At 47.1% G+C, this 26,767-nt stretch overlaps 1 protein-coding gene across 2 annotated transcripts in view; it reads right to left on the bottom strand.

Annotated features, from left to right (window-relative positions):
* Positions 1 to 1,371: 1,371 nt before the first annotated feature.
* Positions 1,372 to 26,767, bottom strand: part of prkceb (protein kinase C, epsilon b) — a 121,051-nt gene continuing 95,655 nt past the window's right edge. For both annotated transcript variants that reach the window (XM_061227669.1, XM_061227670.1), the window contains exons 11-15: positions 21,026 to 21,180; positions 10,536 to 10,674; positions 10,084 to 10,272; positions 6,460 to 6,606; positions 1,372 to 4,257 (exon numbers count right to left, since the gene is read on the bottom strand). In XM_061227669.1, the coding sequence (XP_061083653.1) occupies positions 4,111 to 4,257; positions 6,460 to 6,606; positions 10,084 to 10,272; positions 10,536 to 10,674; positions 21,026 to 21,180 (777 nt within the window). In that variant the 3' untranslated portion in view covers positions 1,372 to 4,110. The remainder of the gene's footprint in view (positions 4,258 to 6,459; positions 6,607 to 10,083; positions 10,273 to 10,535; positions 10,675 to 21,025; positions 21,181 to 26,767) is intronic.

Raw genomic sequence — 26,767 nt, 5'->3', positions numbered from 1 at the left:
TAGATCCGGGAGCCTGCGAGTTATCTTTCTCTCATTATGAACAGCACAGCTTTCTCTTTTAAAAATACCTTGGGATTATTTGCATGTACTTGTAGGCATACTGTGGGGACAAATGAGAAACGGGAGGGGAGGGGGTAGGGGCGATGGAATCTGTGTTATCTGTGATTACTCTGACAGGCGCCAAGTTCTGTCAGGCACACGTGACGTGCGTGACTAGCTATCAGTGTGAGTATAATATCTCATTGCTGCTGATGATGTTGCAGAGCAGGGGGAGGGTCATGGGGTAAGGATGGATGGAGTGGTGTGGACAAAGTGCTGCTTGACATTTCTGATCGTTCAAATTTGATCGTTTAGTCCAACCGATTTTGTCGATTCGACTAAACGAAGGACAATCCCTTGGAGCAATGCGGGGTTAAGGGCCGTCCTTCCTCAAGAGCCAAACAGCTGTGCGGATCTTATCGTGTCTACGCCGGGGCTTGAACCACCAACCTTCCGGGTCCCAGGCATGCACCTTAGCCTCTAGAAATTTGCAGCAGGAAACTGTTGTAGCCTCAGACAAGTAATCAGATTTCCTTCATCACATCTACCAGCCAAGTGCCACAGCAAATGACTGCATCTACAAAACTGAGAGGGATCTAAAGAAAGTATTTCTTTCATAAAAGCAATAAAAGGTACAGAGTTAAAATTATTATTGGTTAAAGTACAAAGATTTGGATAACCCTGAGCCGCAAACTTGCATGAAAGGACCTGCAAACATGAAATGAATGCTTATTACAACCAAATAAATGAGTACGTTTACTGTACTGTCTAGTGCTGTTGGTGAAAAATGCACTCCAGATTCATAACAGACCAAGTCATAAATGGAAACATGCTTTAAATAAATACATTTTAAAAATAAAGCAAGGCCTTTTGGCAAGCAGAATGCTGCTACGATTCTTCACGACAGCACTATTAATAATACTGCGTGAAATAACAAAATGGATTCCCATAAGCGTCATGATGTGATGTATTGTACTGTTGCTGACAAACTATCTCTGTGCTGTGTATGGCTTCTGGTGAGCACAGGGAAGCACTGAGAGACAGGGAGCACTTGATAATACAAGAGACCTGTGATCCCTGCTGGAAAAAATAAACTGATCAAGCTAGGTTTTAAAAACAGCTGGCAGCTGGTTGACCAGTTCAGACCAACTCTGTACTCAACATGGTTTGACCAGCTCAAGCTATGTTTTGAAACTGTTGGTGGCTGGCAATTTCAAGATCGTCATAGCTGGATTTTACACCAGAGATTGCTCACACCCCCCCACCCCTCACCCCACCCAAAGCTACACTGGCTTCTAACGTGAGCATGTACAACCAGCTATCCTCACACCCGTTCAGTTCTTCATTTCTCCCTCCATTCCCCCCCCTCCCACCATCCTCTCCCGCTTTGTGGACAGTAAAGTGCCCGTCTTACACAAACACGACCCTCGTCTTCAGCCTCCACAGCAGCCCTGTCAGACGGCTCGTACTAGCGAAAGCATCGACGACAGACCGACAGACCCTTCCGGCAGGCTCTTTGGCATGTTTGGCTGCGCGGCTGCTTTTTCCTGGGACTGTTGAGGTGTGACATACTGACCCCCCCACCCCCTACAGATAACGGATCAAACCATAGCAGCTTTTGGGCTCCTGCTGATTTCTGGTTGGAACATCCAAATATGAATGAAATCATATTATCATAATCATATCGAAATACACAAGTGTGTTACAATCAATCTGCTGTACTCTGCTTTTCTTATTTTTTGGAATTAACTATCCATAACGGGGTGGAGTTTGGGTGGGAAGTGCACCAGGGGCATGTCTTGGGTCCCATTGGCGGCCATTTTGAGCCAGTCAGTGAGAAAAACGAATAACTGGGACTACATTTTTTTTTGGGGGGGGTGGGGTGGTGGCAGCAGGTGGGGGTTGTTCTATAGTGCACAAAGCCCTGAAACCTGGAAGATGAAGAATGAGGGGGGTGGGGGGTGGGGTTGGGGGGGTGGAACGGAGGCAAGAAATCGGTACAGAGATCGACAGAGATTCAAAAAGGATGAGGCAAACAAACAAAAAACATGCATTAAAAAAAAATACATATACAGATCAGGAGGGGGAAAAAAAAACAACAAAACCAAAACAAATCGAAATAAACACAAACACATACAGAGTATTGCACATGGACATATCTGGTATCTTTTTTTCATAGACTAGAATTACACAATAATATTATATGCCTGACCATGCAACGGTTGATACCTCTATTTTCAAAGATCTTCACAGGCCTTTCAGGAAAGATTATATACAAAGTCTCATCTGTACAGAGAGGGCAAGGTACTGGGATCTAGGTGCTGGCTTTGCCACCCACAATAGTGAGTCTTGCTGCATAGCAAGGAAACCTTGCTCAGGATTTCGAAAGCTAAGCAACAACACAATCCAGTAAAATCATTTTTAAAAAATGAACCAAAAAAAAAAGACTAAATAAAATAAAACGGTTTCAAGTGGGCACTTCTACACACAGGCACACACTCGCATTCATGCTGACTCATGCATGGCACACACAGACGGGCACACACACACACGTCCCCATACACACATTCATGCATGCACACGCGCACACACACACACGCGCGCGTGCGCGCGCACACAAACAGAAATACCATATGAGGAATATTCAGAAATAAACTACAATAACACTATGAGCATATCTACAGTAGGTAACCATTTTTTTTGTTTTTAACTTCATTACATTGTCCACAAAATGTTACCCCAACACACGAAAAAGGCATTTTACTGTACTGTACATTAACTATTGTCAGTGTTGCAAAATTTTGATCTACAGAAATACATTTCACTGGATGATTTCAAATTCTGAGAGTCCCATTTGGTGCTTTCGATAGTGTGAGCATATACACCTAACACTTTAGTACAATCACTGGTACTGTCAATTTGGTTACCGTAGTGCATTCGATAAGAGGACCCGCCAATTCTGTGGCTACAAGGAGCTGTTACGAAAAATAGTATTTTTCATTTTGAAAACCTTCTTTGGGGATGATGCACTTTGCACAACAGGACTTAAAAACAAATAAAAACAAAACATCAAAAAGGTGGCAGCACAAACTCCATTAAGTTTGAGAAGTGTGGTCAAGGAAGTCCAGCACTGAAACCGTTGCTCGCAAACACAGCAATAAAGCTTTACATTTTGAATGAGGTTACTGAGTGTTTAGGGCGGCTGGCTTCAGTTTGCACACACTGCTGACAAATGGTGTTCTCTGCACTCTGATTGGACAGCAAGAACCTGCTGCAGCAAAGCCTCAGCCAAAGGCGGTGCAACAGGACATTGACCCCTTCTCATTCAGAAAGTTTTTGGCCCTGCTTTCCCTGTGATAATCAGCTCTATGGAAATGTGTTTTGAGATGGAGCAACGCATTGCAGGATTTAGGCCAGCTAATTCACACTGGATTATGACCGTAGTCAGACAGGAAGTGTTGTAAGGGAGTATTCAGGTAATTTCAACATTTTGCAAAACCCAGACCCCCAAAAGCACATCCGGAGATAAAGAAGATGTGCCACAATCAGCCTACTGCTGAGACAGACAAGGTCTGGACGGCGGGTTTTATGCTTGTTTTGTTATGTTATGTTGTTGGCTTTGTTTGTCTGCGACTGGACCAGGGTTACGATGGAGAGGGGGTGGGACTTCCTTTACAAACACACCTCTGCATCACGTTCTACAACAGAAAACTAAAAAGAAAAAAAAAGTCAGAATGTAGGAGCCAGGCAGACAAGGAGTGGAGTGATGCCCAAAAGGTCTGTCCTATTCTGTCCTGTACACAAATAGAAAACACACATGTAGAAAAAGGAAGTGCGGACACGGGACAGGAATGGAGTGATTGGGGGGGGGAAAGACTGTGAGATGGGTTCTGTAGAGGGGCAGTTCTGACGCCAGGCTGAGGAGACCGCGATTCCGGGAGTATGTGTGTGTGTGTGTGTGTGTGTGTGTGTGTGTGCACATGCGTGTGAGCGAGTGAGTGGAGTGTGAGTGCGTTGGGGGGGGAAGACGGGTTAAGGGGAAAACGGAAAAGGCAGCTGGGGTCAGACGGTTTAGGACAGGGTCTCCTCCCCGAAATACGAGAAGCCCTTGAACTCGTCCTGGTTGATCTGCTTGATGATGGCGTCTTCCACCGGGGTTAGAACCGGCTCCTCACGCGTAAAGTCCTGGTCAAAGTTGTTGACATCCCTTTTGGTTTTCTGTGCGGGGGGAAGGAGACGGAGAGAGAGAGGGACTCAGCAAGAGCCCCTTCAAGGCCGTTCATCACACTCGAGATGACAATTTCTATGTTCCTTCCTGTTCTAACCCCCCGACAGATTCCTCTCCCCTACTCAAATGAACGTGCTACGGTGTTCTGGAATGTGATGGAATGTCCCCTTGTAATAATTATAGCAACAGAACATTTTTTTTTTTCGTTTGGCGTGGAGCGACCTTGTAATTCACCTTGGACAAAAGAGTCTTATAAATGAATTCATGCACGAGGAATGTAGAGCCATTTTGGCTCCTTGTAGTATCTTTAACAAAGATCAATGGTGAGGTGGGGTGGGCCTTCCTGACCCACCCAGCCTCTCTGCTTCATGGGGGCCTTTCTCTCGTTCTTGAATTCGACATGCCACCACGTCCCTACTGTAGACGACCGTTATCAGAATGATTCGGATTGATACACAGTATTCGGATTGAGGTGCTATCTAACCGTCATGATCTTAAAACGTGCCTCTAATTGTGAACATCTCTGGCACAAGATAGAAACACTGAGACGGTTAAGCATTAGGCAAACATGCCACAGAGTACATCAGGCCTTCAAGACTTTCTTCAACCTGTCACTCATTATAATGTACACGTCTGAGTTCTGTGTTCGATCAACGAGGAAAAACTGCACTGTTTCTTCCTCGCACTTTCGCTTTTTATAATTTACACATCGAAGTTCTGTTTGGTTAATGCTCCGCCGTTGCCTGGGCTACGGGGTTCACACAGAGGTCACGATGGCAAGGGGAGCAACCGGGTAACCGCAGTCTCTTTCAGGCACAGGCGGCCTCTGTTTCCCCCTTCCCAGACCGCAGCACGGGAGGGGCGACGTCGGCAGTGGTACACGAGCTACGGTACTACAAGCGCTCCCTGCCGCAAGGCGCGGAGAAAGAGGAAGGCCCAGGTCGACCGTTGGGTGTACTTTCAATTTCTCAGCGTCGAGCGTCAGTCTCTGCCACAGGAACCTCAAAGAAAAGGTCACATCTGTCTCACGCCGGGTGAGGTTAACAGACATCGTCTACCCTCCTCCTGGTCTAGCCAATCAGATCCTGTCTTCACTCAAAGTGAACTGAGTACATGTACACGTGAAAACACATGTAAGTAGATTGAGTTTTACTACACGTGCACACATGTAATGTAGTTAATGTATGCCTGCCAGCATATATGTATATATGTCTATACTATACTATGCAGGTTTTAGTGAATCTGACTGTGTATATGTGTGTTTAGATATAGAATAGTAAACAGACGTGCATCTAAATAATGTATATTTGTGTGAATATGTACAGTACCAGTCAAATGTTTTATTTTCTCTTTTTCATCAAACAATTCACATGTGGTCAATATGAAGATTCTCAGCTTTTATTAAAGAGTATTTCTATAATTTATACATTTTTACCATGTATCAATTACGACACTTTTTATACATTTCAATGTTTGAGGCACATTAACATAAAGTCAAATGAAATAGTCATGTTTTGTATTTCGCTGCATATATTTGTATGCCATGAAATCTATCAACATCACCAGAGTCTGGATATCTCAAGCGATACTAAAACCACTCTGGATTTAATTGGATCTCTATGGGAACTGGGGGTTGGGACTTGATTCAGCGATAAATTATGCTGATACAGTATGAAACGCATTTGTGGATTAAATGGTTTTTAGTCATCAAGGATCTGAGGTATGTGCATTCGTAATGTGAATCCTTTGATGTCTCATTTCCTCTCTCATCAATCAGAAAAAGCAGAAAAGCGAGGCGTGTCCAAACTTTTGACTGGGACTGTATGTGTGGCTGGTTAAAGCTGGTTCGGCCGGTAGAGTAAATTGGTGGTCCAACTTGTGGTCTAGGTGTGGTCACACTGTATGTGTATCTGTATGCATGTGTGTATATATCTGTGTGCATGTGTGTGTATATATGTGTGTGTGTGTATCTGTGTTGTGTGAGTGTGCATGTGTGGTGTGCGTGTATATATCTGTGTGCATGTGTGTGTGCGTATATATTGGTGTGCATGTGTGTGTATGTATATCTGTGTGTGTGTGTGCATATATCTGTGTTGTGTGTGTTGTGTGAGTGTATATATCTGTGTGTGGTGTATGTGCATGTTTGTGTGTATATATTTGCATGTGCACACTCTCTGGCGTAGGACACTCACAATGCGGGGCTTGAAAGGGGGCTTGACCCTCCTGGCCTCCAGAAGGACCCAGTCGATCTCCTTGAAGAAAGGGTGGGCTTTGATGGCCTCCTCGCCTCCCTGCGCCACCACACAGCCCAGCCTCTTGTTGGGGCTCTTGGTCATGAACTGGAGAGCGGAAGAAGGGAAGAGGGGAAAAGGGGAAGAAGGAGAAGAGTGAGAGGGGGACGGAGGGTGAGGAGCGCAGAACCACAGCCATTACATTACATTAATGGCATTTGGCACACGCTCTTATCCAGAGCGACGTACAGTTGATTAGACTAAGCAGGAGACAATCCTCCCCTGGAGCAATGCAGGGTTAAGGGCCTTGCTCAAGGGCCCAACGGCTGTGCGGATTTTATTGTGTCTACACCGGGGATTAGAACCGCCGACCTTGCGGGTCCCAGTCATGTACCTTAACCACTACACTACACCCTTAGCTGCCGCTCTCTCCCACTCCCCCGGAGATGAGCTCCTAAAATCCCCTCGGCAGCCCGCAGGGGGATAGGCTCCCCCCTCCATCGCCCGGTTCCTCCTGAGATGTCTTCCCACTGGGGAGTTTTTTTTACCTCACAATGCTATTTTGGGGGATGCTAGGTGTGGTGTCTGCTCTTTGGCTACTCTGCTTCTGCTACTCTGTAAAGCGTCTTTGTGACGTCTGTAAAAAGGGCTATACAAATGAAACAGAATTAAATTTTACTGTCATGAATATGGCAGCGCTGTGGAGACAAGCATCTCCACATTTCGCCCTGCTCCACTGAATCCCACTCCCCCAGTCAGTGAGCTCCATAGCTGTTCTACCCTTCACTCTCAGACAAAATGGTTATTTCGCTTGTCTCCATAGAGCAGGGGTGTGCAATCGTGTGCCATGGAGGTTTATGCAGATTACATACTGGTCTTGTAGCGGCCTGTAGCGTAGTGGTTAAGGTACATGACTGACACCTGCAAGGCCGGCGGTTCTAATCTCGGTGTAGCCACAATAGGATCTGCACAGCCATTGGGCCCTTGAGCAAGGCCCTTAACCCTGCATTGCCAAATGCCATTAATGTAGTGTAATGTCTAGTAAGGGTTAATTTTGGGGCCCCTACTGATCAACCAAATGGTAAATGGTCGGCATTTATATAGCGCCTTTATCCAAAGCGCTGTACAATTGATGCTTCTCATTCACCCATTCATACACACACCAACATACCAACACACCAACACACCAACGGCGATTGGCTGCCATGCAAGGCGCCGACCAGCTCGTCAGGAGCATTTGGGGGTTAGGTGCCTTGCTCAGGGACACTTCGACACAGCCCGGGCGGGGGATCGAACCGGCAACCCTCCGACTGCCAGACGACTGCTCTTACTGCCTGAGCCATGTCGCCCCGTAATCAACCAGTCATTATTACGCAATAATCACCTCTTACATAATCAATGCAGACCTTCTGACCCACGCCCATTACAGTTCATGTGATCTCTGTCATGAGGGCTGTTGAGCTATTATCCCTGTTATGTGATCATTCCGGGGTATTTCATCACAGATCTTGTACAGTAACCACACGGCAAGCTTTCAACTTTCTTATGTGTGATAAGAATAAAATCAGTTTCTGGTATTATGCTTCAGAAATCCAAAGAAATATTCATGAGCGAGCGTTTTGCCCATGGACAAAACATCCAATGCCATGGGATTTTGAGTCAATAATATTAAAAAATCTGAATAAAACTGGAATGATTCAGCTCCAGATTAAGAGAGAGAAAGAACACTCAATGTGAAGAATCCAGAGTCAGGTGGTTTGATTTTTCCCTGGTCATGTGATCTACCTACCCCATCATATGACTTCCCCACTTTCTCAGGGGTAATTTAAGTGAAATATACACTACAACAAGCAGAACCATTTCGATCTATGTAGTATACTACACTACATTACAGGTGAATACAGACAGTGAACAGCCAGTGCCTCATCAGTCTCATGGTCGCGCTACAGGAAAGGTCCAGGGGCTGACCCGCAGGACCCAGGAGCAGGTCATGAGATGCACATGTGAACAAGATGGACCGTGTTGTGACTGAGCTGTCCAAGACAAACACGCACGCTTTCCCACAAGGCTTTAGAGAGAGGCAGAGAACAGCCAAAGTAAACTCAGGATATGTTATGGAAAAGGAGGTTATAAAGCCCAGAGGTGCATGCACACACACACACGCACACACACACACACACGCACACACACACACACACACACACACACACACACACACAGACAAACACACACACACACACACACACACACACAGACAAACACACACACACACACACACACACACAGACAAACACACACACACACACACACACACACACACAGACAAACACACACACACACACACACACACACACACAGACAAACACACACACACACACACACACAGACAAACACACACACACACACACACACACACACACACACAAACACACAGATACACACACACACAGACACACACACACGTAATGGAAGGAAAATGTGCAATCACAATCCCTACATGGAGCTTCCTGTAATGGCCAGAGAGATGGGGGGCGGGGGAGTGTACAGTCAGATTAGCCCTCAAACCCCATCCCCTGGATTACGCAATCCAGAAAAAAACCCACCAGTGAACACAAACAGTTTGTTCTTTTCCCACAAGAACTGTGATTTCTCTCAGGCCTGCTGTAACTGGTGCCCTGGCCCCACAAACTCCAGCTCAACTCCCCCAGTGTAAAGCACTTAGCGAATCAGATACCAATTAATCAGAGACAGAGAGGGAGAGAGAGGGAGAGAGAGGGGGGAGAGAGAGAGGGAGAGAGAGGGGGGAGAGAGAGAGAAAGAGACAGAGAGAGAGGGGGAGTGAGAGAGAGGGAGAGAGAGAGAAAGAGACAGAGAGAGAGGGGGAGTGAGAGAGAGGGAGAGAGAGGGGAGAGAGAGAGAAAGAGACAGAGAGAGAGGGGGAGTGAGAGAGAGAGGGAGAGAGAGAGAACACATGGGGAAGGGAAGACAGGAGGAAATCAAGGGAGGAGAAGGGAAGGGAGGAGAGGAAGAATAGAGGGAGGGGAAATGGGACGGAGAGGACACTTCCAGCAGAGGAGCTGGAGAGGCGTGGAAGAGGAGGAGGAGAAGGAGAAACAGAGCAGCCGGGGGGGGGGGGTCTAGAGAAGGGGCTTGAACTCACATTGCTCGAGGGGGAGATTGGCCCCTGCTTAGTCTAATCAGCTGTAAGTCACTTTGGATAACAGCGTCAGCTAGATAATGTAATGTAACTTAATGTAATGCATGCCAGCCTGTAGCCAAGCTAAGATGCATGGCTGGGACCCAGAAGGTCGGTGGTTCAAGCCCTGGTGTCACCACAATAAGATCCGCACAGCTGTTGGGCCCTTGAGCAAGGCTCTTAAACCCACATTGGTGGACGCCAATACAGTCTGCAAGTCGCCTTGGATAAAAGCATCAGGTAAATAATGTAATGCAAAGTAATATAACGTCACGTAAAGTAAGAGAGAGGAGCAGAGGGATGGAGGGGACGCCTCCGAGACGCAGAGCGGGGAATGGGGGGCGCCGAGGGGCGGCTACGAAAAAAGGAGAGAGGAACAGACTGCTGACCGCTTTGAGGATGCCCACGGCCTCCTTGCTCAGCCACACGGGGTACAGCACGTCGTCGTGCAGGATGGACTCGAACAGGTCGTCCTCGTTGTCCGCCTCGAAGGGGGGCTGGCCCGCCATCATCTCGTACATGAGGACCCCCAGGGCCCACCAGTCCACCGAGGGGCCATACTCCAGCTCCTGTAGGATCTGAGAGAGGGGTGGGAGGGTGGGGGGTGACTTTACAACAGTGTAAAATCAACAACAGTGATCCCTGCTGGACCTCTGCTATAGTTTCAGTGCTTGATAGTTTATTGTGGCACATAGTCTAGGCTCAGTGGGGGACCCAGTGAATGGATGGGGGGGTCAGCAGTGGCAGCTGAGTAAAGAAAAGTGAGATATAATTTGTTGAGGAGGGCCTTTTTTCAGCCTGTTTCTGAGGGGGGGGGTGGTATGGTGGGGGAGGGGGGCACCTCAGGGGCGATGTAGTCGGGGGTCCCGCAGAAGGTGGTGGTGGTCACGCCGTTCAGGATGCCCTCTTTGCACATCCCGAAGTCGGCCAGTTTGCAGTGGCCCTCGGCGTCCAGCAGGATGTTGTCCAGCTTCAGGTCCCTGGAGAGAGAGAGGGGGACAGAATGGACTGTAAATGGCAGGCATTTATATAGCGCCTTTATCCAAATCGCTGTATAATTGATGCTTCTCGTTCACCCATTCACACATCAACGGCGATTGGCTGCCATGCAAGGCGCCGACCAGCTCAGGGACACTTCGACACCGCCCGGGTGGGGGATCGAACCGGCAACCGGCAACCCTCCGACTGCCAGACGACTGCTCTTACTGCCTGAGCCATGTCGCCCCCTGTGCGACTGTGGGCCTGTGGGGGTCTGTATGGAGCCGGCCAGGTCAAAGTTCAGGTTGGTCAGGTACAACCTGGCACAACCTGAGCTCCTGAGTGCACAGCTAGACTAAATTACAGAGCTGGACATGCATGAAGAAGAGCAGAAGTCACACCGTTTCAGAAGCTGGCAGCTGGTTTACCAGTTCAGACCCCCGCTCCATACTCAACTCGGGTTTGACCAGCTCAAGCTAGGTTTTGAAACGGCCGGTCAAACAGCGGGCATGTCTCAGAGTATTTCATCAGATATTTTGTGATGCTGGGGCTCTTCCCCTGTACAGACCACCCAGGCCGAGTCTCGTCTTCCAGACCTCCCCACCCCGCCCCCCAGCCTGCCCCGGCGCAGGGGCACTGCTGCCCAGGCCCAGCGCAGCCATAACAGCCCCCTTATCAGCCCCAGAGCAGCAGACGGTCCCTCCAGATGACCACGGGGGGCCGGGGGCCCTCTCCGCTTCCCTGAGGAACAAGGCCTGTATCTCTGGGATCTGTGTGCATTCTGCTCCAACCAGGGCAGAACACACACACTCTCTCACACACACACACACACAAACACATCTGCGCACACCTACGCAAACCCGTTCTCACATAAACAAGCACACACACACATGTACACGTATCTACACCACACAGTCAACATAAACAAACACACAGTCTCACACCTACTGTACATATTCACACCAACAGACACTTTTGTGCATGACCTTGTATACTTCCACAATAACACTTCCACATAACTACAGTACACATACCCACACACACACACACACACACACAAACACACAATACAGGTTCTCTAAAGAGGGTATAAACTATCGTCCTGACTCAGGGAGGCTGCACTGGAAACAGAGCAGAGAAACTCAGTTGGTGGGTAATTACACAAAGTCCTGCAACACGATACCGGCCATTAATGAAACAATGAGGCAGTTGCTTCACCCAGAAAACTCCAGCCGCTCAATCTGAGTCAGTGCTGATGCACACCGCACACAAAGCCAGGTAGCTATGGGGAGGAGTAGAGATACACTACACAAGCTATGGGGAGGAGTAGAGATACACTACACAAGCTATGGGGAGGAATGTGAGATACACAACTCTGTTTGGTCCGTTCCGATTCTGACACCGAGTGGGAACACCAGTACTGATTTTGGGAGAAGTGTACTTACGCCGACTGAAAAAAAAATACAGTGCTATACCATCCCCCATTAAAGCACCAGCCCTGTACTGTGTCCTTGCATTCAGAGGTTCTAATTCAATCAGTATGGAACACAAATCAAAAGCTCCAAGATCATATGAAAAACTCAAAAACATCTTCATTGTAGGTTGATCAAATATTTTGTATGGCAGTTTCACGACTTTCCAAATTTTTCGCATTCATTTTTAAAAAACGAGGTAAAGCACATCTCTACAGCCCTGCTGGTCACTGCCAAGTTCCCACAATGCATTAGTTGGCAAGAGGCAGCAGACTCTTCCTTGCCCTGGCCAGGAAATCTATGACATCACTAATGTCACCGGGTTCATACCCTATGTGCTGAATCCAGCCAAGATAACCTTTCCTGGGACAGTGCTGGGAAGTTCTGACCCACCGTACCAGGGGCAGCAATAATGATTGAATGCCGTTCTGTGTAAAACAGGAAAAGACAAGCCAAGAAGCCTGTTTTCCTTATTCTAATGAAGATCGAACAACAGCGAAAAAACCAGCAGTGAATCATTGACCACTGCCCTTCCTCGGTCAGTACGGGGAAGGCTACCAACTCAAGGAAGCCCTCTCTGACATGACAAGTCTTACGAACGGTGCTGTTTGTACACACACACATACACACACACACACACACTCACTCAGACACACACACAGATAACCTAATTAAAAAAACCACAGGCACATATCTAACAGATAAGCACACATACATGCAGACACATGCACAGGCAACACACAGACAGTATTAATCACACACACAAGACAACCAAGAAAAGTACACAGTGCAAAAATATAGACCCCATGGACAGCGAGAACACACACATGCACAGATAACATACGGTCCAATCACTCAGGAATAATGTCAAACGAGAGAGCACACGGCAGTGGAACAGTCACACGCAGACAGAGAGATAATGAGCTTGATTTTAGAGCGCAGATACAGAGGTTCTGAGGTGAAGTGTGTGTGTGTGTATGTGTGTGTGTGTGTGTGTGTGAGAGTGTGTGTGTGTGTGTGAGAGTGCCCTGGGGGGAGGGGTTAATCCTTGGAAGCAGCGAGAGAGGAGAAAATGGAGATAAGAAGGGAGCGATGACAGATTACAGGAGCAGGTATGAAACCAAGCAGGTCAGGGTTTGATGGTTGATTGCTGAAGAAATGTCAACATCAGAAATGTCAACATCACAGATGTCATTCTGTCTAAGGTGTGTTTGTGAAGATGGAGGGAAGGTGGGGGGGTGGGGGTGCGATGGGGGGGGGGGGGGGGGGGGCGGGGGGCGGTTGGAGGTTGGTTATGTAAGTGTTCTACTTCAGAGAGGCCAGCAAAGGAGAGGCTATGTACTGCACGTTTCAGCGTATCAATACAAATCTTAAATTCCGTCCATAAAGAACAGGTTTGAATTGCCATGGCGACAGAGTGATTCGAAAATGGCAATGTACTTTTCATTTCCACGACGTTTCATTCCTCTCTAATTCCATCTGTGGCATGGGGGCTATTCCATCCCATAATGCAGTGCTCTAAGAGCTGTTCTGAATTGCCATGGTGACAGAATTACCTCAGGGAACTAAAGAAGTTCTCGTGATGTTCCATTCCTGTGGCCTGTAGCCTTGGGACCCAGGATGTTGGTGGTTCAAGCCCCAGTGTAGCCACAATAAGATCAGTGCAGCAGTCGGGCCCTTGAGCAAGGACCCTAACTCCAAGGGGATTGTCCCCTGTTCAGTTTAATCAACTGTATATCACTTTGGATAAAAGCCTCAGCTAAATAACAAATTATTACTATTATACATTATATTCCTCTCTCATCTGTACATCACCCCCCCCCCCATTTAGCTTTGATTTCATATTGCTTGTGAGCAATTGTAGGCCATTTAAATAGGCGTGTCAGAGCGACGCTAGCGTATATTAGACTCGCGAAAGTTGTCATTAGTCAGTAAGTGCATCATTCTGACCAGGTGTTTAGTATCGCTGCGGACTTTCCTCTAGACGCGGTAACGTTGATTTTTAAATTGCTCATTTGAACAGCAAGGGTTAGGGCTTTAGCCAGTTTGTTTGTCTGTTATCTGTTAATCACTTCTACTGGTTGCATACTTATAGAGTGATTGAACATTTGTCTTAAATGGCTTAAAAAGCTTAAATTGTCTTTCACTGCCATCTTCTCATCTCAGCATCATCGTCGTACTCTAAACGTTCTCTACCCCCTTGTGTTACCTCTCCCAGTTAATGACTCCCTCCATTTCCTGCCCATGTCCTCCCCGGCCTTCTCCGCGGGCACTGCGCTCCGTTTTAATGTCTTTTCAGGTATTCCCTGACTTGAATCACGTCACACCTGAGATCTCTAATCTCTCATAAGTACAGTCATGTGAAAGGACGCACGCCTCTCTCTGTCTCTCCCTTTCTATCTTCCACTGTCCTGTTGTAGACTTTTTTTGGTAGAGATTTACTGAAGTAAAAAGTTAAAATAAATCACATTACTCCACACAGTACCGCCGCCAGGCCCGTTCAATTAGTCGAAGAAACTCGTCCGTCTCTTAAAGAGCGCTGCCAAAGGACAGAGAACGGGTCAAAAGCGCCTTCGCTCAAGAGACAGTGGGGATTAGCATTAGCAGCAGATTATCGAAAAACTCTGCCCAGAAGAACAGAGCCAGATGAAGTTATTTAGAGTTATTTCGACATCTGCATTTTTAGCCTGGCAAACGAAAAGTATGTTAGCTTTAGACCAAAGAGGGCAATTCCATGGTAACTGACGTTACAACTGCTGGATAGTTGAGTGGTAAAGCCCAATGCAGCTACATAATAGAGAGTGATGAGAGCTATGGACACTTGAGGGTTATAAAAGCATATGTCAGTGTCTTATGTATCTGTGTTGGGTTTTTACCACCCAAATACACAGCAGTTGTAATGTCAGTTACCATGAGGAGGCAATTATAGACCCCACCGGCCTGGTGTTTGGCTGGCTCGACCAACCAAACACAAAGTGCACCTGAATGTGCTGAATGTTCAGTGAACCCAGACTAAAAATAAAATTTTCAATGAATTTGCGGATACAAGAGAAATTATAATTGCAAGGTTAACCCTGAAAATGGTTTGCTTCATCAAAGGCTCTTCTGGGACAATAGGGAGAATAGGAGCAAATGGTAAATTAGTTTTTACCTGATTTCCTCTTTATGAAATATGAAATATGATGGAAGTTGAAGTGGCTGAATTTAAAATAATGGAACAGGAAGATTGAAGAGGAAGAGAGACATAATTAAACTCCCGAGAGTGGCTCTCTCCGGGGGAAGGGGTGCGTTATTGGACACGAGAATGCTGGGAAAAAACACAATTCACTTTTCTAAACGCACATAAATAACATTCATAAAAGCTCATCGCTTCCAGGACATTTAATAATGATTTCCACAAATGTTTAAAATAGCACTGAAGCAAGTTCAAACACACACACACACACACACACACACACACACAAGCACATACAGGCAAATGTGCACACACATATGTACACACACACACACAGCACAAAAAGGGAACAGCAATCAGACTCAATTGAAAGCATTTCCTGTGTTTCATGTTAATCTTGAGGAGTGATGTTTTTCCATTACGTACAAAGCTCTCCGTACTCTCCACATCACTCCCGAAGCCCCCCCCCCCCCCCCCCAGCACACCCCAACACACCTGCCAGTCACTCACTTTCCTCACCTACAGTATATCTCTCTATCTCTGGTGTGTGTGTGTGTGAGAGAGAGTATGATGGTGTGTCATAGAGTATAATGGCGTGTGTGTGTGTGTGTGTGAGAGAGTATAATGGTGTCTATGATGACTGAATGTATGATGTATGATGACAGTATGATGGTGTGTATGTGTGTGTGTGTGTGTGTGAGAGAGTGTAACGGTGTGTGTGAGGAAGTATGATGGTGTGCGTATGTGCGTGAGACAGAGCGAAAGAGAGAGACAGAATGTGTGTGTGTGCGTGTGTGTGTGTGAGACAGAGAGAAAGCAGGACGGAGAATGTATGTGTGTGTGTGTGTGTGTGTGTGCGGGTGTGTGAGAAAGAGAGAAAAAGAGAAAGATGCAGTAAGACAGAGATAAAAATAGGAACGTGAGCTGGCATCAGGTACACTCTGATAAAGCAAGGGTGAAACAAGGTAACCAAAACATTGTTTCCAATTTATTTTTCCGTGCCTCTGCCCGCCTTCACTGCGATGTTACGGCAGGCGCGGGCACAGCAGCACCCCTCACGGTCCGCAGACGTCCCGTTTCACACACGCGGGACATTCAGGACGTCTGCGGGCCGGTGCGTCTCCATGGGGCGGCGAGCCCGGACACGCCAAACCAGATCAAACCGCTACTTTCTTTACAGAAAATGTTTTTTCTTTATAAAAAAAAGAAAAAAAAAGAAAGGTAGACCGTAGTGATGAGACCATACAGAGTGTTCCCGAAGTTGTTTTTGAAGTTGGCATGCAGGCCAGCCGGGGTCATGGGAAGGTCGGCTGAGTTCATTCCGGGTAAATGTGCCAGAACGCTGCTACGCTGCCACGCTGCTACGCTCACACGCCCGCCCAGGCAACCCGCATTACCGCATTGCCCACATTGAGCCTGATGAAGAAGCCAGGATGTGGTGCTGCCTAAACCAGGCACACCAGAAATGTCACTTAAACGCCTGCAGAAATGGCCTCTGTCCACTAAACATACTCCAAAGGCAATGTGAGGCTAGTAAAGGAAATACTATTTCAGGTAATAGAAACATATCTCCCTAATCGAATTAATTTCCCTGCAAGCAGCATGTGGGTGTGTGTGAATCTCCCTGCTCTACTGATTGATAAAAAATTTTTTCGAGACCATAGAATTATATGGTTCGAATTTACATTTTTTACAAAGATAAGTTAGTGTCATAAATATGTTGTACATAGGGCAATTTGACAGTATTTCGATATTGTACATTCACAGTACTTTTAGGGTGTCTGTCATTTAGATCTGTGAAAGAAGAACTGTCCTGCTTTTCACTTTTGCTGTGTTCTCATATCTCAAAATATCTAAAAAGTACTCAGAACGCAGATAGAACCTTATAACTCCAAGGTCACTAAACGCAGATAAACAGAGGACACAGAACAGCAAGAGGTTCTCGGGTCTTAAAGGCAGCGTCTTGAGGTGTATGTGAAGTAGTACAGCGTTACAGGGTCAGGGGCACTAATCTGGTTCAGAACCAGCTCTTAGTACCCCGCCGGGCCGGGTTCTTAAACACAAGGCCGGTTCCCCAGGGGCTGCGGATCACGTACAACCCGGTTTCCTCCCGGTCCGCCCGTCTCAGCGTGAGGTCAGAGAGAACCAGCCAGCGCACGTACCGCAAATCTAAACCCCCCCCACACACACACACACACACCCCACCCTCCCCGTACCCGGCGTCTGTTCGACGCCCCCAGCCTACGCGAGTTCCAATTGTTTCCCACATTTATTTCCCCCCCCCAAAGAAGGTTCTAGGTGGAGCGGCGAACAACACAGCGGACGGGGGGGGTGAGACAACAAAACCAGCTTCCCGGCATGCATTGTCGGCCACGCGCCTGCCTGCTGATTGGACGCCGGCCAGAGGCTGTCGCCGCGGCAGCCATGCCCTTTTAGGATCGCCCGGCGGCCGATTGGAGCGGAGCGGCTGATTAGAGCGGAGCGGCTGGAGGCGGGAGCTTGATTAGCCATTGTGCTCCTTTCACACTGCCACACGGCTCAGGCAGCTGGGCAGCACTTCCTGCCTGGTGTGTGTGTGTGTGTGTGTGTGTGTGTGTGTGTGTGTGTGTGAGTGAGTGTGTGTGTGTGTGTGTGTGTGTGTGTGAGTGAGTGTGTGTGTGTGTGTGTGTGTGTGAGTGAGTGTGTGTGTGTGTGTGTGTGTGTGTGTGTGCGTGCGGGACTGGAGATAATGGCCCGCAGTGACACAGAGAAACAAAAATGCACCATGAAGTCAGGGGGGTGTGGTACCTCCAGCCAGACCCCCCCCCACACGACACCCTGCCCTGCTCCTGGGGATGAAAAAGAGCACTGACACAATAAGGAAAGAGGAAAGGATGAATCTGGGATTAATTCAAATGGCCAGATGAAATGTGACTCACTGTATAATAAATTATAAATAAATTGTAGCTGCAGCCACACAAGAAATTCCCCGCCCACGCCAGCTCCATTCCAAGGAATAATTATGGAATAATTATGGAATGGTTGAGGAATCATTGCTCACAGCTACATCTTTGGAGATTGCATCATATCATACACTCAGTGAGCCATTTATTACCAGCTTGTTAGTGAAAATATTGGATCAGCCAATCGTGTGGCAGCAACTAAATGCATGAAAGCATGCAGATGCAGTTAAGAGGTTCAGCTGTTGTTCAGACCAAATAAAATGTCAGAATGGGGAAAAAATATGCTCTCCGTGACTTTGACCGTGGAATGATTGTTGGTGCCAGACAGGGTGGATTGTGTATCTCAGAAACTGCTGGTCTCTGGTGATTTTCACACATGACAGTCTCCAGAGTTTGCAGAGAACGGTGTGAAAAGCACAGAGACTTTTACAGCCTGTGCTCATTTAAAAGAGTCTTGGTGTCCCCCTGCCCAATTATTTGGGACTTGTGTGTTCCCGAGGAGATAAATGGGGTGGAAAAGCTCTGCTGATGATAAGATCTCCGGGGCTTTTCAGTGGGGGACGCCATGGCAACCGGCCTGTGAATGAGGCAGCGATTACAGACCTGCTGGTAACGCCGGCAGAACACAGACCCTCCAGCACACCGCGTCCAAACAAACACCCCATTCTCCGCGTCTCAAATGTCTGTCAAGAACATTTCAAACCTGCGCCGGGCCGTCCGTGTGGCGAAAACAGCGCTCCTGAACCCTGTGACCGGGTTCACTGAACACTGCACCGAGAACCAACGCCACGGAGTCCGGGAAGGGACGTGACCATCGGTTAAAACGCAAACTGAGCCGGTGCCTAAAAAACAAGCCGTGGGTGACCATTAGCCTTCGCTCAGCAGACTGTGCGTGTGACCAGTTCCTTCGAGGACTGGCGCTCGCTTTGTAGCCAGCTCTGCCAGTTCACGGCGGCAAAATCGACTCCTTCGCCCAGGAAATGTTGACAAGGCCGAAGACCTGATGGGCTGGGAGCGCAAGCAAAACACTTTACACCTGAGGCTCTCACACGCGTGAGAGGGAGTTCAGCTCAGTGCTGCTTGTGTAGCGGTTTTCACAGAGACACTGGCACAGAGATGCTTCACAGTGGGAATACAAAGGAAAATAGAGCAATAAACCAGGCCTGAACTGCCCAAAAAGTGAGCAATTGAGATAAAGAAAAAACTCCCCAGTGGGATGAAAAACACTCCAAAAAAAAAACTGCCAGATGGTAAGAAATCTCGGGAAGAACCCGGCTATGGAGGGCGAGCCCATCCTCTGCTGGCCGGCCCAGTGTAATAGTTGGAAGGTTGCCGGTTCGTTCCCTCACCCTGGGTGTGTCGAAGTGTCTCTAAACAAGACACCTAACCCCCTAATAGCTACCAACTGGTCAGTGCCTTGCATGGCAGCCAATCGCCGTTGGTGTGTGAGTGTGAGTGTGTGTGTGTGCGTGTGAATGGGTGAATGAGAGGCATTAATTGTAAAGCGCTTCGGATAAAAGCACTATGTGAATGCAGTCCAGTTACCATTTACCAGAAATGTCATGAGGGATCTAGCAGAGCAAAGGATAAAATCGGTTGGGCAGGTTACAGTCAGAAGCGGTTAAATTAGCTGGATCACTGAGATTAGCCAAAAGCAGTCGTCGCGTTCATTGCTGGCCGCGCTACATACAGTACTATATGTGACAACATGAGGTTAAAGCTCTGTGTCCCTTTGGCCCAGGCATTCCCAGAACTCCCTGCGGTGACCCTGACATTCAACAACCATCCCCGGGACCCCATCACCCTCATCTGGGCCAGAGGGGAAAGGGGGGAGGTTTTAGTGAGCAACCCAACATTAACTGCTAACAAGCTACTTCCTGTCAAAAGCTCAGAGATTTTTTTTTTGGTTTTTTTTGTCGAAGTTGAGAGAGAAAGGCCGAGGGGGAGCGCTGACAGCACAGGCTTCTGTGTTGGCCCCGGGGCCGGAACAGGACGGGACGGGGTCCAGATTTCCTCCCCGGGCCGTGGGCCCCTACGTTCTCAGCGACAACAAAAAAAAAAAATGTAACCTAAAAAGATCTAAACAGACTGAGCCCATCGACAGACATCAAACTGTGCGTTTCTCTGTGAAGCAGGCCACTGGTGCGGCAGGCGATGAATGCCAAACGCATAAACAAGCACTGAAATAACACACCCCCTTCCTCGGCCCCCAAAATGGGGCTAATCGCATTAAAAAGCAACAGAGTAAACAAACTGCAACAAACAGAGCACGAGAGTGAAATAAGTGCGGTGAAAGCCACATTCAAGCACAATCATTTCTACACAACAGAAACCTACATTCTTATTACAAAAGAAAGTCAGTCCCTGTTGCATGCAGGAATCTAGTTTCTGCAAAGTAAAACATTTTACCAGAAAGAGGCATTTGCCTCAGAAGGTATTATAAGACTAAGTCTGCTTGCTCTGGCTGATATCAAAGTCCTCTGTGATGGGTGTTTTAGTGGCAAAAAAATATTTTTTTCTCTGTTAGTTCACGGCTCATGATGTCCATTTAGAACAAAATTATTTGATAACTAAGTGTGTGTATGCTCTTGTGTGTGTGTGTGCGCGCGCGTGCGTGTATCTGAAACATATGTGTGTTCCTCTCAACCCCCCCACCCCGAAATTTAAACCAACCAAACACTACATGCCAACTGCGCTGTGTGCTCTTCTGGTGAGGCCTACGGTCCTCCGCTCCTGTAGGGGGAGCTGTGAGCTATAGCCCTACCTGTAGATGACTCCATGCTGATGCAGGAACATGAGGGCGGAGGTGACCTCAGCGGCGTAGAAGCGAGAGCGCGCCTCGTCGAACTTGCGCGACCGCTGTATCTGAAACATGAGGTCTCCGCCGTTCACATACTCCATCACGAAAAAGAGCCGGTCCTGGAGAGAGAGAGAGAGAGAGAGAGAGAGAGAGAGAGAGAGAGAGGGAGAGAGAGAGAGGGAGAGAGGGAGAGGGAGAGAGAGAGAGAGAGAGGGAGAGAGGGAGAGAGGGAGAGAGAGAGTGGGGGGAGGGGCAGGGAGAGGTCAGTAAAACCACATCTGCAGTCCATCTTTTTAATCAACCATTTTCCTGGTTGATTATAGTGAAATATAGACACGGGTCATAACACAACACTTTGCAATGGAGTATAATAAACAAAGCAAGGCCCTCTTAACCCAAAGTTATGCCAAGCCACACTATAGCCTACTAGACACCCACCAGGAAGAAACGAAGGAAACAAAGCCACTTGTTAATATTCGTTAATCAATATTAATAATGCTTTTTAATTGAAGGAGACATACTGTATAAAATTGGTTTAAAGGAAAAAGCAGGCAAAAAGGAAAACCGCAGCGTTAAAAGTCTTTTGGCAACCCCTTTTCTCTCCAATTTTCTCTCTGGTAGCGGGGGGAGGGAGTGCTATAAGCCCACTTTTCTGGGAAAAGGAGGACAGCTTCCTGTGTTTCTGCACTCATAGGATGGAAATCTAAGTGAAAAGGGCAGGAGGGCGGAGGGTCATATTGTCACTATATAATGGCAATGTAAATCTGGCAGCATGGCTCCATTGTTAAACTGCAATCACTCATAAGTGGTAAGAGGATGAGACACACATGTTTTGTGTGTACCGTACCCTAACAAAACAGCCTTACCGTACGGCTGTATTGTTAATTAGCAAACCTCGTCAGAGGGGAAGAATAATTATTCTGTGAAGAAAATAAATCAGGCTAGGTTCTTCGTGCGAAAGGCTGTAATCTTTACACCGTAAAAACATACAAATATTTATTTTTAAAAAACAATAAAAAAAACACAGCTGTGTTAGTTAGTACTGGCTTCCAACATCAAGGGCTTTTCTGTTACTTGGAAATGAAGCGATCACTCCTTAATACCGACTCATGTAAGCTTCGCGCTTCACAGGATCGTCTTAACTAGGGACGGACTCGGAGAAGTTCAGTCTTTTACATACTTACTAGAGATTCTGATGACCTGATGGCTATTTTAAAGGCAAACGTCATTTGTCAGTTTGTGGTTTAAAAAAAAAACAAAAAACAAATGTATAAATACATACCATGCAGCTTGTGCAGCAACACTCAACACACAGAGAGGCTGTACACTCAAACACATTCTTTTTATACTGTTTACACACATCATCCACAGAGCTGTCCTTTTAAAACCGTGTTGGCACTCCTTTCCTTTCTGCAGTCACAGGGTGCATGCAGCTCAGGAAATAATTCCAATTAAAATAATATGAAATCTAATTTTAAGGATAATTAGATAATATACACGTGTAACACACACATACACACTCCGGAGGTTTTTGTTAAGAAAATACCTGCTAATGCCTCTCTACCAACCACTGCATAGCAGGCAGTTCATCAGAGACTTCGGTATCTACCAATATCCTTCATCACACACAAAAACTATACACAAAATAACGCTTAGGGCAAGTTTAGTCATGTCCAAGAAGCTACTTTTGAAATACATGGAAACAGACACAAACAAGCAGAAGAATGAATAGTATATCACATACTGAATCGAGCTGACCTTGATTCCATTTCCTGACCTCTAAATGCACCCCGCACTACTTAGAAAGCCTAGTTAGAGGACATGTGCTGGGAGAGAGCTTTCAACCTTTCAGGGCCTTCTTCACCCGCCTTCTGGTCCAACTAGCCTGTCTGCTCCTAAATTACCTGAATAACCAGTACACACACGTACACACATGCACACACACATACACCATACACACGCAGACATGCACACATACATACACCACACACACACACACACACACACACACACACACACATACATACACACATGAACACACATACACACACACACGCACAGACACACACACACACAGGCACACACACACAAATTTGATACTAAGAAATCCATTTGAAACGTCCTGTGCAAGGCTGTTGGGACAGGGGAAGAAGCAGATTGCGGAGATGATGCAGGAGATGATGATGTCTATCACGTTTGACACAGTGAATCCCGTCTTTCTGGGCTTTGTCTGTCATCCCCCGCAGAAGCAGAACCGCTTACATAAGTGTACAACAATCCACCTCATCTTGCACTCCGAACCCTTTTTTTTTTTTTTTCTGAAAGTGAATTTAAACAGGATGCTTAAATAGTTTGTTTAAATGTGCCCAGAATTACAGGGAGTCCCACCCAATAAAATGTGAATAAACATTTCCTGCTTCTAATTAGAAATGTACAAATACTGGCTTCCCAACCCTGGGCTGAGAACTCGCTGAGAGAAAGGCACCGATGGACAGATAAGGGCGAAGACCCAACAGTTTGGCCGTTTCTGCGAGGCGGTCTGGCACGGTTCAGCTCAAGTTTAAACCCGCATGTTGCGCAACACACGCACCCAGCCACTTCACTCACTACCAGGAATCATTCTCCACTCAATTCAATATTTTTTTTTTCCTGGTCCTTAACGAAAAAAAAAAAGATACCGCATAACATTCACAGATGTTTGTTATATAGATATTTTGGGGGGTTTCATGTGTATTTTGCTAGTTCTGGATGTGATGCTTTGACTTATGGTAGAACCTATGCACTTGTAAGTCGCTTTGGATTAAAAGCGTCTGCCAAATGATAAAAATGTAAATGTAAATGTTTTAATCATTGCTTTTTTCTTTTTTTTCTTCAAATAAAGACAGGACAGCATGCAGGCTGGAGGGGAGTTTAAACATCGTGAACTTTGACTGACACTAGCTCTCGCTCTCCCTCTTCAGACAGAACCTCATTCCGAGGCACGTTTTCGCCAGAGTTTGAGGTAATTACTGTACGGCTCTCAGCTCCAAGATTACCACACTCAGCTCTCCCTTAAAAAAAAAAAAACGACCTGCTTTGTGATGCTGATAGCAGCCGGAAATAATTATAATTTCAGTACAGAGTGTATTGTGCGTTGGCCTGGACCACAGTCAAGAATGTTTATCCTTAATCCCAGAACAGCAGACTGACCCCGCTCTGTACCACACATTTCCAGTGGCTGGTTGACCGTTGGCCATAAAATGGACTTGCCACTTGGGACACACACACACACACAAACAGGCGTGCACAGAGCACACAGATGCGCACACACACACACACACACTTTATGGGGGGCCTCATTAAACCTGTTTCTTATACCAGAATGATTGCACACAATTTGAACGACAGTCAAAATATTTTCTTATGGTACAGAGGCTATGAAATTTCACTCAATTTACACTCAGTGAGCACTTTATTAGGTACAGCTGTACACACCAGCCAATCATGTGGCAGCAACTAAATGCATAAAAGCATGCAACAAAATGTCAGAACGGGGAAGAAATCTCATCTCAATGAATTTGACTGTGGAATGGTTATTGGTGCCAGACAGGGTGGTTTGAGTATCTCAGAAACTGCTGATCTCCTGGGATTTTCACCCACAACAGTCTCTACAGTTTGCAGAGAATTGTGTGGAAAAACAAAAAACATCCAGTGAGCAGCAGTTCTGGGGGCAAAAATGTGTTGTTAATGAGAGAGGTCAGAGGATAAGGGCCAGAATGGTGACAGTAACGCAAATAACCACACATTACAGTATACAACATGGTATGCATCTCTGAACACACGTGTCAAACCTCTCAGTGGGTAGGTTATAGCAGCAGAAGACCAGTAAGTCAAAAAGATACCTTAACGAAGAACTCAGTGAGTGTATATTATGACTATAGTAAGACATTGAGAGAGAGAGAGACTGTTTGTAACCACTGAGTTACAACTTATTAAATCAACCTTCCAGCTTCCAGGCCAGCTTGAACAGCTATGTAAGTGTTGCTCATCGAAGAGCTTTCTTGTTCTGTAGAAATCACTGTTCCCTCATCGCATAGTTTTACTCGTGCAGGATACCACCGGTTGAGCAAGTCAAAGCGTGAACATGACTAAACTGCAATCAACTTCATGAACCAAACGCACACCTGAATTCGGCTTTATTCGGCTTCTGAATGTGCAACAGTGACAGCTGACCGCCCGGCGCTGCTCGACATGTTTCCAGAACGTTCCCGGGCCCTGCAGCGGACCGTTACTGGACGATGACACCGCAGTTTGGGAGCTGTGTGGACGTGTTTTCCGAACGCTCCGGTCCTGTGCGTTCCCGGGCCCTGCAGCGGACTGTTATTGGACGACGGCGCGGCGGTTCGGGGGCTGTGCGGACGTGTCGTGGCTGCTCGCTGTCCCTCTCTGTCACCGCGCGGGACGAGACCAGCGTCGCAGCGGAAGCCATTGTTTAGTCTCATGATAACTTATATAACCAGTTATGCAACGGACCAAAATAGGACTGCAGGTGCAAGCAACTTTGGCAAAGATATCGCTAGGTCGCACACATGCACACACACACACACACACATACATAAACCACACAACAGATATCCCCCAACAGAGAGGAACCATATTTTAAAGAATATTATAAGGAATATTTTGGAAATCATTGAAAGATTAAATCACTGGCAGATTAAAACTGTAAAGCTTTGAACATCCACATGGACAATGTGGCCAAAAAACCCCAGCTCTCTAGAACAAAAACCTGCTTACATTAAGCACACACACACACACAGACACACACACGGTGGACAGTAATAGAAACAGAGTACATATGCTAAAGTAATCAGGCCATTGAAACGGCCTGAATATTAAACTGGAGCAGGAGAGCTCCAGGATGCTGGGTCGCAGTCAAACACTCACATCCACTTGGTGGGATATATCCGAATACCCATTCACATGACTTTGTGTGTGTGTGTGTGTCTGTGTGTGTGTGTGTGCCTGTGTGCGTGTACACGCTCACTTGTCCTATCAACAGCACATCACAAATAATACTTGGATTTGCATTGTCCATATTCCGACAGAGCAAGCTGTTCTCAATCCCAGCCGTCCTCACGCCCCTACCTGTGAACTCAGCAGGCGATCTGCTACCGTGACATTTACCAAAAACACAAACACCACCACAGAGCACCTCACCACACTGTCTGTATGCCTCTCCCCACGGTCGTCAGCACACCTGCCTGCCAACACAGGTACAGACATTTAAGTGGGTACACGGCATCGGCTCAGGAGGTAAGAGCAGCCGTCTGACAGTCGGGAGGGTTGCCGGTTCGATCCCGCCCTGGGTGCGTCGAAGTGTCCCTGAGCAAGACACCTAACCCCCCAAATGCATCAATTGTGCGGCGCTTTGGCCAACCATTTACCACATTCATGTAGATGTGGACCGTATTCGTCTTTAATTGTCATGTTATCGTAGCGTCTCCTCCTTGTCACATGACGTAGTAAACATACGTGAGCTGGCGCGGGCTCTAAGGGCCAGTGCGGAGGCGTTTGTGCTGAAGGAAGGAAGGGGCTCAGATGTTGGTGGATATGCATCACCCGCGCTCGCGTTTGTTCGCCTGTCCGCTCGCTTCCCAGCGATGCCCACCATCCTGCCCGCGGAAGCCTTTCTTCTGGAGCCGTGCTGTCCTGACCGGGGCACCT

Source organism: Conger conger, chromosome 18 (genome assembly GCF_963514075.1).
Source record: "Conger conger chromosome 18, fConCon1.1, whole genome shotgun sequence".
NCBI classification, from domain to species: Eukaryota; Metazoa; Chordata; class Actinopteri; order Anguilliformes; family Congridae; genus Conger; species Conger conger.
Note: the sequence above shows the minus strand (reverse complement) of the source record. Positions and strands in the feature narration are given on the sequence as shown.